General features: G+C 40.7%; 1 protein-coding gene across 1 annotated transcript; it reads left to right on the forward strand.

Annotated features, from left to right (window-relative positions):
* The first annotated feature begins 3,850 nt into the window (after window positions 1–3,850).
* Window positions 3,851–12,905, forward strand: LOC139937132 (uncharacterized). Its single transcript, XM_071932136.1, has 7 exons — window positions 3,851–4,405; window positions 5,068–6,084; window positions 6,461–6,596; window positions 8,728–8,892; window positions 9,360–9,508; window positions 9,800–9,885; window positions 10,798–12,905. Exons 1-7 carry the CDS (start codon window positions 4,285–4,287, stop codon window positions 11,026–11,028), a joined length of 1,905 nt encoding a protein of 634 aa, XP_071788237.1. The 5' UTR covers window positions 3,851–4,284; the 3' UTR covers window positions 11,029–12,905.
* The last annotated feature ends 108 nt before the right edge of the window (window positions 12,906–13,013 follow it).

The raw sequence follows: 13,013 nt of genomic DNA on the forward strand, positions 1-13,013 counted from the left end.
GACCCTGGCGTTTTTAGAGTGTAGGCTAGCCTGCAAGTGCATAGATTTGGCTGAACGTCTGTTCTTTTATTCTTTTTTTTCCAGACCTTATCAAAATCAATCGCGTTATATCGCTGCATACTGCAAAGAGGACCCCTATTGAAGGTAAACGTATTAATTTTGTTATCGCGTTTTGGGTACACTCCATCTGTCTCGCTATCTCTTTATCTACGGCCATGTGTACACTATGAGTAATGTGTAGAAAGCCTACAATCCAGACCGGACCTTCTTGAAATACATATCCATTAGGAAAAGAGAGGGTAAAGGGATTAGAAGGATCCAGAAAGAAGCTGGAAAATTTCAGCCAATTTTTAAGTTTCTATTTCAGAACTATTGGTGGCTATGAACCAATAAAAAGTAAAGTGAGGAGGTCAAAGGATGTTTATTATGAAAGGATGGATTGCTGGACCATGAAAGTGGTAAAATGCTTTGTTCGATAACATTGCAGGGAAACACGAAAGGGTAGGATTGGAGAGCAAGTTGCAACATGATGCATCTAACAGTGGTCAGTTAATAAAGAATAGCAAGATCAAAGGTAGGATGATATTAGAAATAGTTGTGAGGGACCTGTGGGGAAAAAGGGGGTTACTTACATGAGATAGTTATAGTAACAAATTTATAAAAATTAACTTTAAAAACATGATTATTTAAACTTTATTTACAGAATATAAACGACACACAAATTCACAGGCAGGAGTGCAGTGGAGGGTAATGGGAAGTAAAGAGTAATGTATACAATGTTTGTTTGTGGCTCAGCGCAAAAGATATTACGTACATGAATAAATCTGGCTGAATTGTTTCCCGGAACTGCAATCTTTTGGACTGGTGACCATTCTTAGGGGGGACGATGTGGGTTTTTGTGGGAGTTTTTAAACAATGTTTTTTACTTTTAAAGGCAGTGGACACTATTGGTAATTGTCAAAGATCAGTCTTCTCACTTGGTGTATCTCAACATATACATAAAATAACAAACCTGTGAAAATTTGAGCTCAATCGGTCGTCGAAGTTGCGAGATAACAATGAAAGAAAAAACACCCTTGTCACACGAAGTTGTGTGCTTTTAGATGGTTGATTTCATGACCTCAAATTCTAAACTTGAGGTCTCGAAATCAACTTCGTGGAAAATTACTTCTTTCTCGAAAACTATGTCACTTCAGAGGGAGCTGTTTCTCACAATGTTTTATACCATCAACCTCTCCCTATTACTCATTACCAAGTAAAGTTTTATGCTAACAATTATTTTGAGTAATTACCAATAGTGTCCACTGCCTTTAACACAAATTCATCGAAAGGGGGTGTTTTTGCACTCATTAGAACATTGTTGTGATAAACGAAGTGTGGGCCTTTTGACAATACTGTTTACCGATGTTGTGGGACTGCTTTAAAGTGCCCTCTTTTGAACCTTCTGCACAGATCTAGCTGGACATTTCTGTATCATTCAGACCGGTGGTCATTCAAAGGGGATACACTTTGTTCTTTATTTTCAAATAATGGTCATTTTTCCAGTTTTTTTTTTTTTTACACGACTTAATTGGAAGAGGACGTGTTGCAACAAAGACACTGACATTCAACCAGCACCGGGACAGCTCAGGGTTTAAATTTATGGAACACACAGGAGCGCACCATTTTTTTTTTATTTTTCTTTTTTTGAAGAGAGGCACTTGTGGCCAATTTGAAATTGTAGTATCAGTTGTCTCTCAAACAAGCCCATTTTCGATGCAACTGTTATACGATTTGCTTTTATACACATATTGACTGGCAACGAGGTAACTAGTATACGTCTATTCCCACGAGGGACTGTGATAGGCCCCTCCTCTGGACACTCACAGACCCGAGGGGAATAGACGTACACTAGTTACCGAATTATGCCAGTCAATATGTGTTTTGTAACACAGCTCGGTCTTAAATGTCAAATGAAACAGAAAAAGGAATTTTGTAGTTGTTGTTCACGGTTTAAGTCAAGAGAGGGCGCTGTTACCGCGGGCACTATATTCAAAGACTATTGCCCGCTCTGGTACTACCGCAAAACACGCGCGCGCAATCACTAGCCTTTATTAGTTCATCCACGTGACCGTGTTTCAGCCAACCAGAATACAGAACAAGCAAGAGGTGTGTTATATTGTATGTATGATGTGCGTGTAATGTCTGTGTGATTCAATAGTCTCCTAAAGTATACAATATGGTACAAACGATGGCACATGTTAGTTATACATGCTGTGCATCGAGTAAACTCAGTACACACACGCCCTCGCGCGGTCAAAAATACTTTGAAGTCGAGGTTGAGTTTTCGCTCGGCCCCAGAGCCTAACCACGGGCGCTGGGATGGGCAAAAAAGTCAAGCACGCTCATTGGTCTATTCAGAAAATGCTCAGTGCCATCATGCATCAAACTCACACTGCACCATCTAAATACACTGCACGCGTGACGTACTTTCTGGGCAAGAATATGTCCAAGCTAATTAGCCCATGGCCATGCCCATAAACAAGCGGTCCTAGATAGCCCTGGCCACTGGGGTCGAGCGAAGGTTGAGGTGCAAGACTGAAAGTGAACATCTGACGTCACACTTCAAGGCTCGTGAATTACGCCAGAGAGCGGCCTCTAGCCTAGGTCAACCCCCTTCCATCTTCACCTTTCACTTATATATTCATGTGCTGACGACCGCGAGTGCAGATGCCAAACATCACCTCGGACCAATCAAACACAGATCTGTGTTTGATTTTTTTTTGATAAAGTTTGTGCATTGGCGTTGCATTCTGTATCTAATCATGGAGGTCTAGGATCTAATTCTGTATCTTACGCCAATACACACACTTTATGCAAAGAAATCATTGTATCCACTGGTTCTGAAAAGCAAGTCCCGGGGACCAGTCTTAGGTACCAGCGGGTTATTGGAATCCTGTCAAAGTGGGACGTGGTGGAGTGCCCCCCCCCCCCCCCCCCGCACCACCCTTCCAGTGTTTCTTGTTTTCCCGGAGAAGCTTCTTTACCAGAAGCAATTCAAACGTCGCAACCCTTGTCACTAATAATAAATATTGGCTAATCATGGCTGACATGTCTGAGTACAACAAAAGTTCATTTATCAAAATAATACCATCCAAGGGAATTCATTTACAGTTGACATCTGATCTAAACACAACAAACAACAGATATTACAACAATGCTCTGGAAGGAAGAAGGCACGACGGTTTCATGTTAGGTAGATTCGTCTCCAGAAGCGATGAAACAAACAGCAAAACAAACTTAAAGTCACCTGGGAATAGAATTGTTTTTCTTTCAAACATAAGAGTATATGCTTACGAACAATAAAACAATTTTTTTAGTAATTGTTTGTCACGATTTATATGTTAAAAAAATATATAAAGTTGTTTGGGGGCTGACTCCGCCTACCCCTTTTGTGACGTCAATCGAGGCAGACTTTGCCTGCAATGCGTATAGTAAACACACGTGCAAAGTACATGTACGTCCAAGTCGTGAGTTGGTACATTTCAAAAAGTGTTTTTCTGCATTCAGCAGCAATACACCTGGTCGGCATTGCCGGAAAAAAAAAATTTGCATTACAGGCAAAGTCTGCCTCGATTGACGTCACGAACAGCGCCCTCTCGGGTCGGGGTCTACTCTTAAATTTGTAAATAACATAAGAACTGATTTTTTAAAACCTTAGTTAACTGTTTATTCACATTCCACTCATCAAAACACATATATTAGTGACAAAGGCTTTATTTTGAAAAAATACCACTTCCAGGTGACTTTAACCATACAACAATCGGTTACAATTTTTAGTTTTAGTTGTTAATTACTTTTGTCAACATCTTTGTTTGTTGGTTTCGAGTATGGTCGTTCAAAAAGTCATACCCGAGATGCTCCAGGATAAAACTGCAGTCACGGTTTCATGGAATTGCTCCATCGCATGATCGGTACTGATATGAACGCTATACCGTAGATGACCTTCCTGATTAAAGATTGGTCCTTAATACAATGTCGTGACTCAGCCTGATCTTAAAAGTAAACAAAATTGTAGAAAATAGAGCAATAACTTCAAAGGTCGTATCAGTTACTTAAGATTACACTCATATTTTAACGATAAGATTTATACTTTATTTAGATAAGATATTCACGAATTCCATGGCCATTTTCGGTTTTGCTAATCTTGATCGCCAACAGTTATCAGCCCATCACCCCATCGTATTGCATCAGTGTTGTTGTTGTACGTGAACGGCCTTTCAGGGAACACTAATTCTTTTCAAAATGACGGTAACATGGAAGTTTCGCTGTTTGGTGTGGGTGATGTTTTCTGGGTTGGTGACGGCGTATGCTGCCAACTACTGTCTGACCAGTGACGTATCGTGGATGATGAAAACTGTCATTGGTGAGTATTGGTGTAAATTCCGGGTAGATAACAGTCTATAAAAATCAAATTAATGTTAAAGGAACATTACAGAATTTGTAAGAAACAAAAATCGTAAAGATCACAGATTTACATAAAACTTACACGGTCTAATGATGATGGTAGTAGAAAACATCCCTTGAAATATTTCTGTCTAAAATTTCATATTAATTGATGAGAAACAAATAATGTAATATTGCGTTTTGAGTGTAAAGCTCAGTGAGCGTTTTATTCATTTTTTTTTTGGGGGGGGGGGGCATCGATGCAATGCAAAATTTGTAATCGGTTTTGCACTATTCTCTCGTGACCCAGATGGCTGATCGATCTCAAAGTTCTACAGGTTTGTCAGTTTATGTATATGGTGGATTACATAAAGTGCTTCTACTGCCAGCAACTTGTTTGCTAGCAAATCCAATTCTGCAGTGACTGTAAACAACGTGATCTGGGTGTGACACCACCACCTCAACTGTATCTCATTTGCATCAATCTTTAAACTCACATTTTGGAATGAAATGTTCAATTATGTTTAGCTTTACTGCATGTATGTAGGCCTAGTAACATTTAGTATGATGGTTAAATCTATTAAGGGTTCGAAGAACCAATGGTACGTTCCTTTTAAATAGAGTTTCTTGTCGTTCTCCCAGGCATCTTGACTGGTTTTTGCGGATTGTCAACCGTTATAGCTCTTCACATCTCAACTGTATGCTGTTCCGAAACCCACACTTTAGTGACTCTACTGGTTCAGTACTTTGTGCAGCAGATTCCTAGTCTCATGGCCTCTTCTGTCTACTCTGAAATCGAAAAGGTCTGGCAACGTCCGAGGAAGGAGCAAGAGATGTGTCTGATGAAGCTGCTCGCTCGTGATGCGAAGACGGAGTACGGCAGGAGACACGGCTTCAGCGACATCAAATCTCTTCAAGAGTTCCGTGAGAAGCATCCACTCACTAAGTATGAGCACTATCGAGATTACTTCACCAGGCTGGCAGACGGGGAAAAGAACGTCTGCGTTGCGACCAAATTGCGACGATTTGGAACTTCGTCTGGCACAACAGGAAAGGGCAAGCTTATTCCGATGGTCAGCTCGAAAGAGTTTGAGCGAGTTGTTTTGGCAATCTCAAGCCTACTTTTCTCGCCGAGCCCGGTACAGAAAGCTTTTATGCTATATTGTAAACCCGCGGAGAAGTTCACGAAATCTGGAATGCGCATTGCGCCAGTAATGTTCATTCCGGAGGGCAAAATCGTAGACTTGTTCATGTCCGCTATCCAGAACCTGCCACCAATTGGCTTGCAGATTTCCACCGATTTCGAAGCGACGTACGTCCATACTCTCTTTGCTCTAATCGACAAAAATATCGGCCAGTTTTTTGCGCCTTTTGCCTCGCAAATCTACAGGGCACTGAAAATGCTGGAAGACGAACATGAGATGTTTCTAGAGGATCTGACTCTAGGAAGGGTCAACCCGAAGATACAACTAGAAGAGGGAATTCGACGGTCTCTGGACGCAGCTTTGACGGCAGACCCAGCTCGAGTAGACGAACTGAGGAGGGAGTTTGCTAAAGGCTTCGTGGGCATCGTGGGTAGAATCTGGCCTCATATGACACACGTTTCGACTATCGACATCTCTGGGTACATGAAGAAGCTTAATGCAACATACACAAAAGGTAATTACGAAATAACTAGAAGCTCAATGTGTTTCAACCATCTTCTGTCATGAGCATGCAATGCTTTTCTTGTGGTCGAGACTAACTGCAAAGTAATGTTTGAAGTTGTTAGTCTACTTACTTTCTATATAAAAATATGTGGCGTGTCATGGCCTAGCGGTTTAAGAGCACCGGATTCAAACTCTGGTTTTTGATCAACAGAGTGTGGGTTCGTTGTATTTGCAATACCAAAATAAACAAAAACAACAACTCCAAAAACACAAGACGAACCAAATGGACAAAATGACAAGCATAACGAAAGGACAACTGACTGTTAGAAATTTTTAGCATACAAAGTTGTGTATACTCAGCATAAGGTTATCTATCTTCACTGCAGGTACCCGACTATTCTCGTCAGGCTATGCGTGCACAGAAGGATTAATCGGCGTGAATACATGGTTGGATACGACACCACAGCAGTATACGTTCCTCCCTCATCAAATGGTCGTTGAGTTTATCCCGGAACATCTCAGGTAAAGCCTCTCGCAATACACGTAATCATCCAAACTTAAACCAATCACACAAACTCGTTGAAGTCACTAGCCACTATTGGTATTACAGGGTGTTTAAAAAAAAGTATACATTTAGAAACAAAGTATACCGAATGGATTTTTTTATAAGTTTTACAAAAATTTGGCACTCAGTTTCGATGGACCAGGGTCCTAGCTTTTTAATTCACACATCAATCCTCTGCTGTTCGCATGAGTGAGCACTGGTTAATTACTTTTGTCAGATTTTAATTGGCTTGCGCACAAAAGTGAAGGGGTTTTAACAGAATCAAACACAGTACGTACGTAAGGTGAGGTTTTTGCTTTGTTGCTCACAAATTTGCTAGGAAAGTGGACGAACCCTCAGTCCTCCATGGGTCTACCGATTCGGACGCAGGCCAAATGGAAATCATCATGAGGAATGCAACATTTGATGTTTGCAGCAGATCAACCAGTTCTTGGTCGGCCAGACCGTTCCTTGTTCAGATTCCGACTTGTACCAGTAGCCTGGTACTTCCTAACATTTTTAAACTGTTACTCTTGTTGGACAGCGAATGTTTGGGTAGGCCTACTCTTGGCGGCACCCTTAAAGCTCTACAGAGGCACTGTTATTACGATGGTACTCTGATACCAAAAAGGATCTCTGGTGTGGTCTCTACTGTGGACGAACCATGTTGTACTCAGAGATGACTATCAGTTTTATACCAAAGCTTGACATTCTGTCATGTCACATCATTGAAAATTTGTGAGCAGCAAAGCACAGTGACCCCACCTTCCATACGACGGTGTTTGATTATATTGAATCTCCTTCACTTTTGTGCGCACACCAATTAAAATCTGACAAAAGTAACTAGCTTGTGCTCACTCATGCGGAACAGCTGAGGATTGATTTGGTAAAAAACTAAAAAGCTATGACCTTGGTCCACCATTACTTAGTGCAAGATTTTTGTAAACTTATAAAAAAAACATTTGGGATACATTTTTCTAAATGTATACTTTTTTAAAACACCCTGTATTTACTCAAAATAGTTGTTAGCAAGAAATCTTACTTGGTAACGAGCTGTTGATAGTATAGAACATTGTGAGAAACGGCTCATTCTGAAGTAACGTAGTTTTTTAGAAAGGGATAATTTCTCGATCAAATATCAAGAGACTTCAGGCCTGAAGCCTTTTTTAGGCATCTGAAAGCACACAAATTTATGCAACAATGAGCTTTTTCTTTCATTGTTCTCTGCAATTTCGATGACCAATTGAGCCAAATTTTCACAGGTTTGTTATTTTATGCACATGTTGAGATACACCAAGTGAGAATAGTGGTCATTGACAATTACCAAACGTGTACAGTGCCTTTAACAACCGATCTCCGTAGGCCGATTATACAAACTCGTAAAGGTTTCAAACTAAACCATGCAACACTTGTTTTGTTAATATTTAAAAACTTAAAGTCACCTGGAAGTGGTATTTTTTCAAAATAAACTTTTTGCCACTAAGATATATGTGTTTTGATGAGGGGAATGTGAATAAACAGTTAACTAAGGTTCTAAATATTAGTTCTCATTTTATTTACAAATTTAAGAGAGGCCCCGACCCGAGAGGGCGCCTTTCGTGACGTCAATCGAGGCGCGATATTTGAGCACAAAAAGTGTACACTACGTCTTGGTACCTGATCGGTATGATGACTACGTACAGAACTACGGTCACGGAGCAGACTCCATGCACTAAATGACTGCCATGCGGACGGTCCACTCGGGTTACCCTGTACGGTGAATCGCAAGCTAAAAACATGCCCTCACAAAGGTTCAAAATTACCCGAAGTTTGGCATGCGCTCCGTTAGGTTCGTCACGTCTTTCGATTGACGTCACAAAAGGGGTAGGCGGAGTCAGCTCCCCAAACAACTTTATCTATTTTTTAACATACAAATCGTGACAAACAATTACTTAAAAAAAAGTGTTTTATTGTTCATAAGCATATACCCTTATGATTGAAAGGGAAAGAAAAACATTATATTTCCAGGTGACTTTACGTCAACCTCTAGTTATTCACCATGACACAAGGAACTGTTGATGCTGATGTACATCCACACAGTTATTATGTATTATTTTCTTCTCACTACAGTACCGAAGAGAGCCCACATACGCTCTTAATAGATGAGGTCGAGGTTGGCCAAAGGTATGAGATTGCTATAACGACCACATCAGGGTTTTACCGTTACCGTTTGGGCGACGTTGTCGAGGTTGTGGATTTCATCGAGTTTTGCCCCGTGTTTACCGTTATGTACAGGTATGTCCTCTGTGTGTAATTATAGCATTGGGGTGAAAGGAACACGTTGCCTTGGATCGGACGAGTTGGTATATAAAAAACGTTTGTAACCGTTTGTTATAAAATGCATATGGTTGGAAAGATGTTTTAAAAATGGAATACAATAATCCACACAAATTTGCCTCGAAATTGCGTGGTTTTCCTTTTACTTTGCGAACAAACACGGTCGGCCATTTATGGGAGTCACACCCATAAATGGCCAACCGTGTTAGTCGACGAGGTAAAGGGAAAACCGTGCAATTGTGTGAATCATTGTATTCTACTTTTACAGCATCTTTCTACCCATATGCATTTTATAACAAACGGTTTTCAATAAAGACCAACTCGACCAATGTATGACAGTGTTTGCCCTATGATGTATACAAGCGCTCTGCTAACAGAGTTTTATCTGAGTGTTTTAACCGTTTCACTTTGTTTTAATTCCCTAGAACTGGAGAGCTACTGAATCTACGCAGTGAGAAGATTGACGTAGTGGTGGTCAACAAAGCCATTCAAGAAAGCTTAGAAGGATGGGATGGAGCTGCTCTAGTGGAATGGACATGCGCAGAGAGCCCACTTTTGTACGAAGACAAAAATGGTAATACTGTTTGAACCAGATTTATTCACAGTTGGTTTGAAGAAAATAAAGTATCACGACTAGTCGGTTAATGGGATACTTTTGGGACACTCGGTGGCAGCAGACTTACCAGGTAAAATCCATTGTTCTCGGTATTGTCCACATGCTCAGAACTACGTAAACAATGGAAATTTACCTGGTAAGTCTGCTGCCACCTAGCGTCCCAAAGTTTACCATAAAAGTGTGCACCAAATTTGTATCTATCAAAAATATTAATTGCTTCAACTTTGTGCGCTGTCTTCTTGCTTCCAGATGGTGAATATGACATGTTTTATTTGCTTTTCGTTGAGCTCGAATCAGAGAAGGAAATACGATTATCTGCTGATCAGAAGTCAATGGTAAATATGCTTTCTCGAAACTCGAAACTGCATTTTATGAACGGGACTTTACAAGCCATCTGTTTGTGATGTTTGAAAACAAGTTCGATTGAAAAGGGCATGACTGGAATTTTACGAAAGCCATGGAGGCCATGGGCGATGTTGCCCTGGTCTTGGCCTGGTTGCCCTTCAATGGTTCCCCAACAGACTGGAAGAATGAATATGGTCTTGCCCTCCCAAAGATGAAATTCCAGCCAAGATGGGGGTTCTGAAATCGTCACGATGCCCGAGGAGACATCAAGGTTCTGGATTGTGAACCGTATTTTAACATTTACAAAAGTTATGTGATCAAGCCAAAGTCGATGGCTTTCGGGTGAGGTCTTCTGTAACACGGAAATATCAAGCATCGAATCTGAATAACCTTTTCATTTCGTACTTGCATAAAGTCGGTGGATTTCGGGCGAGGTTTTCTATATTACACGAAAGCAAAGTGAATCTAGTTTAACGTCTTTAAGGGCACTGCACACGTCTGATGATTGTCAAACACCAGTATTCTCACTTGGTGTATCCCAACATATGCATAAAATATTAAACCTTGAACATGAAAATTTGAACTCAAATGGTAATCAAATTTACATGAGAATTATGAAAGAAAACAACCTTGTTGAAGAACTTTGCGTGCTTTCAGATGTGTAACAAAAGGCTTCAGCTGAAGTCTTTCATTATTTGAGTAATAAATGACCTCTTTCTCAAAAACCACTATACCTCAGAGGGAGCTGTTTCTCACAACGTTGTATACTATCAACACCTCTCCATTTTGTTATGCTAACAATTATTTTGAGTAATTCCAATAGTGTCCAGTGCCTTTAAAACATAATTTAATTTCATTCCTTCTCTTAAACAAGTTCTATTTTTGTTCTTCCTTTTTTTCAGTTCGACAAATCCCTGCGAAAACAGCATGAGTTCTACGAACACTATCGTCAATTCGGCACAATATGCGAGGCTCGCGTTGAGGTCGTTCGCCCGGGATCCTTCAACAAACTTAAAACGCACATTATAGCGAACTCAACGGCCAATTACAACCAGTTCAAAATGCCTAAGAAGTTGCGCACTAAGGTGCTGTTGGACTTCATGCAGGAGTGTGTTGCAAATAACAATAATTGACCGGGTAATCAACAACAACAAATAAAGTAGTTATTCAAGTTCTGTACAGTGTTGAGAAAACAAAACATTGGGTGCGTTTGATTAGCTTCCCTGGGTCGACCCCTGACAAGAGCTGATCGAACGATCACACTCGCCCTCTCGTGATGACGGCAAACACCTCAGGTCACCCCAAAAGACCCACTCCTCAAGCAGGGCACTGAGGGCTGACCCAGGTGAGCCCCTAGAATGACGTCAAAGCTATTCGAATGCACCGGGGCAGACCGGGGTCGACCAAGTGAGGCTAAACGAACGCACCCATAGTTGCAATATAGAGCAGAGCTGTGTATTGAAAGAGTTGCGACATGGTGGGACCAGTTTTCTTTGGTCACGTGGATGCTGGACGCCATGTTGTCTTCAAATGCAGAACAACCCAATAGGCAGACTAGTCTGGCACCCCGTGTTCGCCCATGCGTTTCTTGTGGAACAAAATGTCTTCTAATCGCAAGTTTTCGTAACTCTGCTGTTATTGTTCTTTGTAAAATGGCCGAATCAATAATAATAATAATAGTAATAATACGGCTCTGATGTAGAGAATCCAAGAGCGCCATCAGTGTTCAACTGTCGAATCCAATAAGCCATTTGCGAGTTAGATTTGAATTGTGTCTGATACATTGACTTGTGTGGTCACAAGTTACCGCTTACATTTGAATGCCTCAGTTGCTATGATGTTAGCTTAGGTACAGCCAGATAAGCATACCCTGGTACCATTGTGTCATACACATTCATTCAGAATAATTGCGTATGGATGTTAACCATTTCTTTTACGTAACTACGCAAAAGCTTGCCCGAGTCATATTGTGAAATAGTAACTGTGCCTATACAATCTGATGAGTTCGAATTTAAACAGTAATTTTTAATTGTGACCAAGCACGTCAAGCAATATTCAAATCTAACACACACACAAACTTTATTAACATAATATTAACATATTATATATAGTGTAAATTTAAGGTTTGGGTCGCGCACTGTATATAGGCTTGCTCTCCTTTCTATTTTACCTTTGAGCAAGAGAGAGAGCACATTTATTTTAACACAGGTATTGCTCTCCTAGTTTAGGGGGAGCATGGCTTTGGTCATGCTCCAAATTTTATTCCTTCGGGAGGGACAAAGTCATGGAGCTATCTGTGAGTAGTGTTTTGAATTAAACCATCTTTCATTGTGTGCGTTCGATTAGCTTCCCTGGGTCGACCCCGGTCTGCCCCGGTACGTTCGAATAGCTTTGACGTCATTCCAGGGGCTCACCCGGGTCAGCCCCAAGTGCCGTGCTTGTGGAGTGGGTCACTTGGTGCTGGCCCCAGGTGCATGACGTCACCGCGGGAGGGTGAGTGATCGTTCGAGTAGTTCTTGTCAGGGGCTTACCCGAGTGATCACTGCGGGGTCGACTCGGGGAAGCTAATCGAACGCACCCATTGTAAACGTGTGTGGGCAGCCTCATGCCCTCTTGACCTTTCACCCTTAGTCACTGTGTTGTGCACATGGTGTCTTTTTTGTACTTTTCGTTTGAGTATTAAAATCAGCACATGAGATTATTTTATACTTTTGAGTTCATAATATATGGATTCTGCTTTATGTGTATTTCGGGGAACTGCCTCCTCCCGTGTCTCTATATTTACTTTCCTAAAGGTTAAAGCCTCTTGTTGGGTATACCTTTCACCTTTGTGGCTGTGCATTGTGTACTGTGTACTATTGATTGGGATTAAAATCAGTACATGAGATTATTATATATTTTTTGCATTATTCAATAAGTCCTTTGTACAAATACGCTTCCCGGTTGAACAAAACCTAACACCGTACTCGTTGTATACATGAAAATAAAGGTTTTTATTTATTAAACCGGATTTAGCTCAAGACGTTTCATGGTTTAAATAGGATGATTGGTAACGGAAGTAAGAGGAAGGTTGTATAGTGAAGGAAGCTATTTATATATATATAAAGATGCGTATAAA

This window comes from Asterias amurensis, chromosome 5 (genome assembly GCF_032118995.1).
Source record: "Asterias amurensis chromosome 5, ASM3211899v1".
Lineage (NCBI taxonomy): Eukaryota > Metazoa > Echinodermata > Asteroidea > Forcipulatida > Asteriidae > Asterias > Asterias amurensis.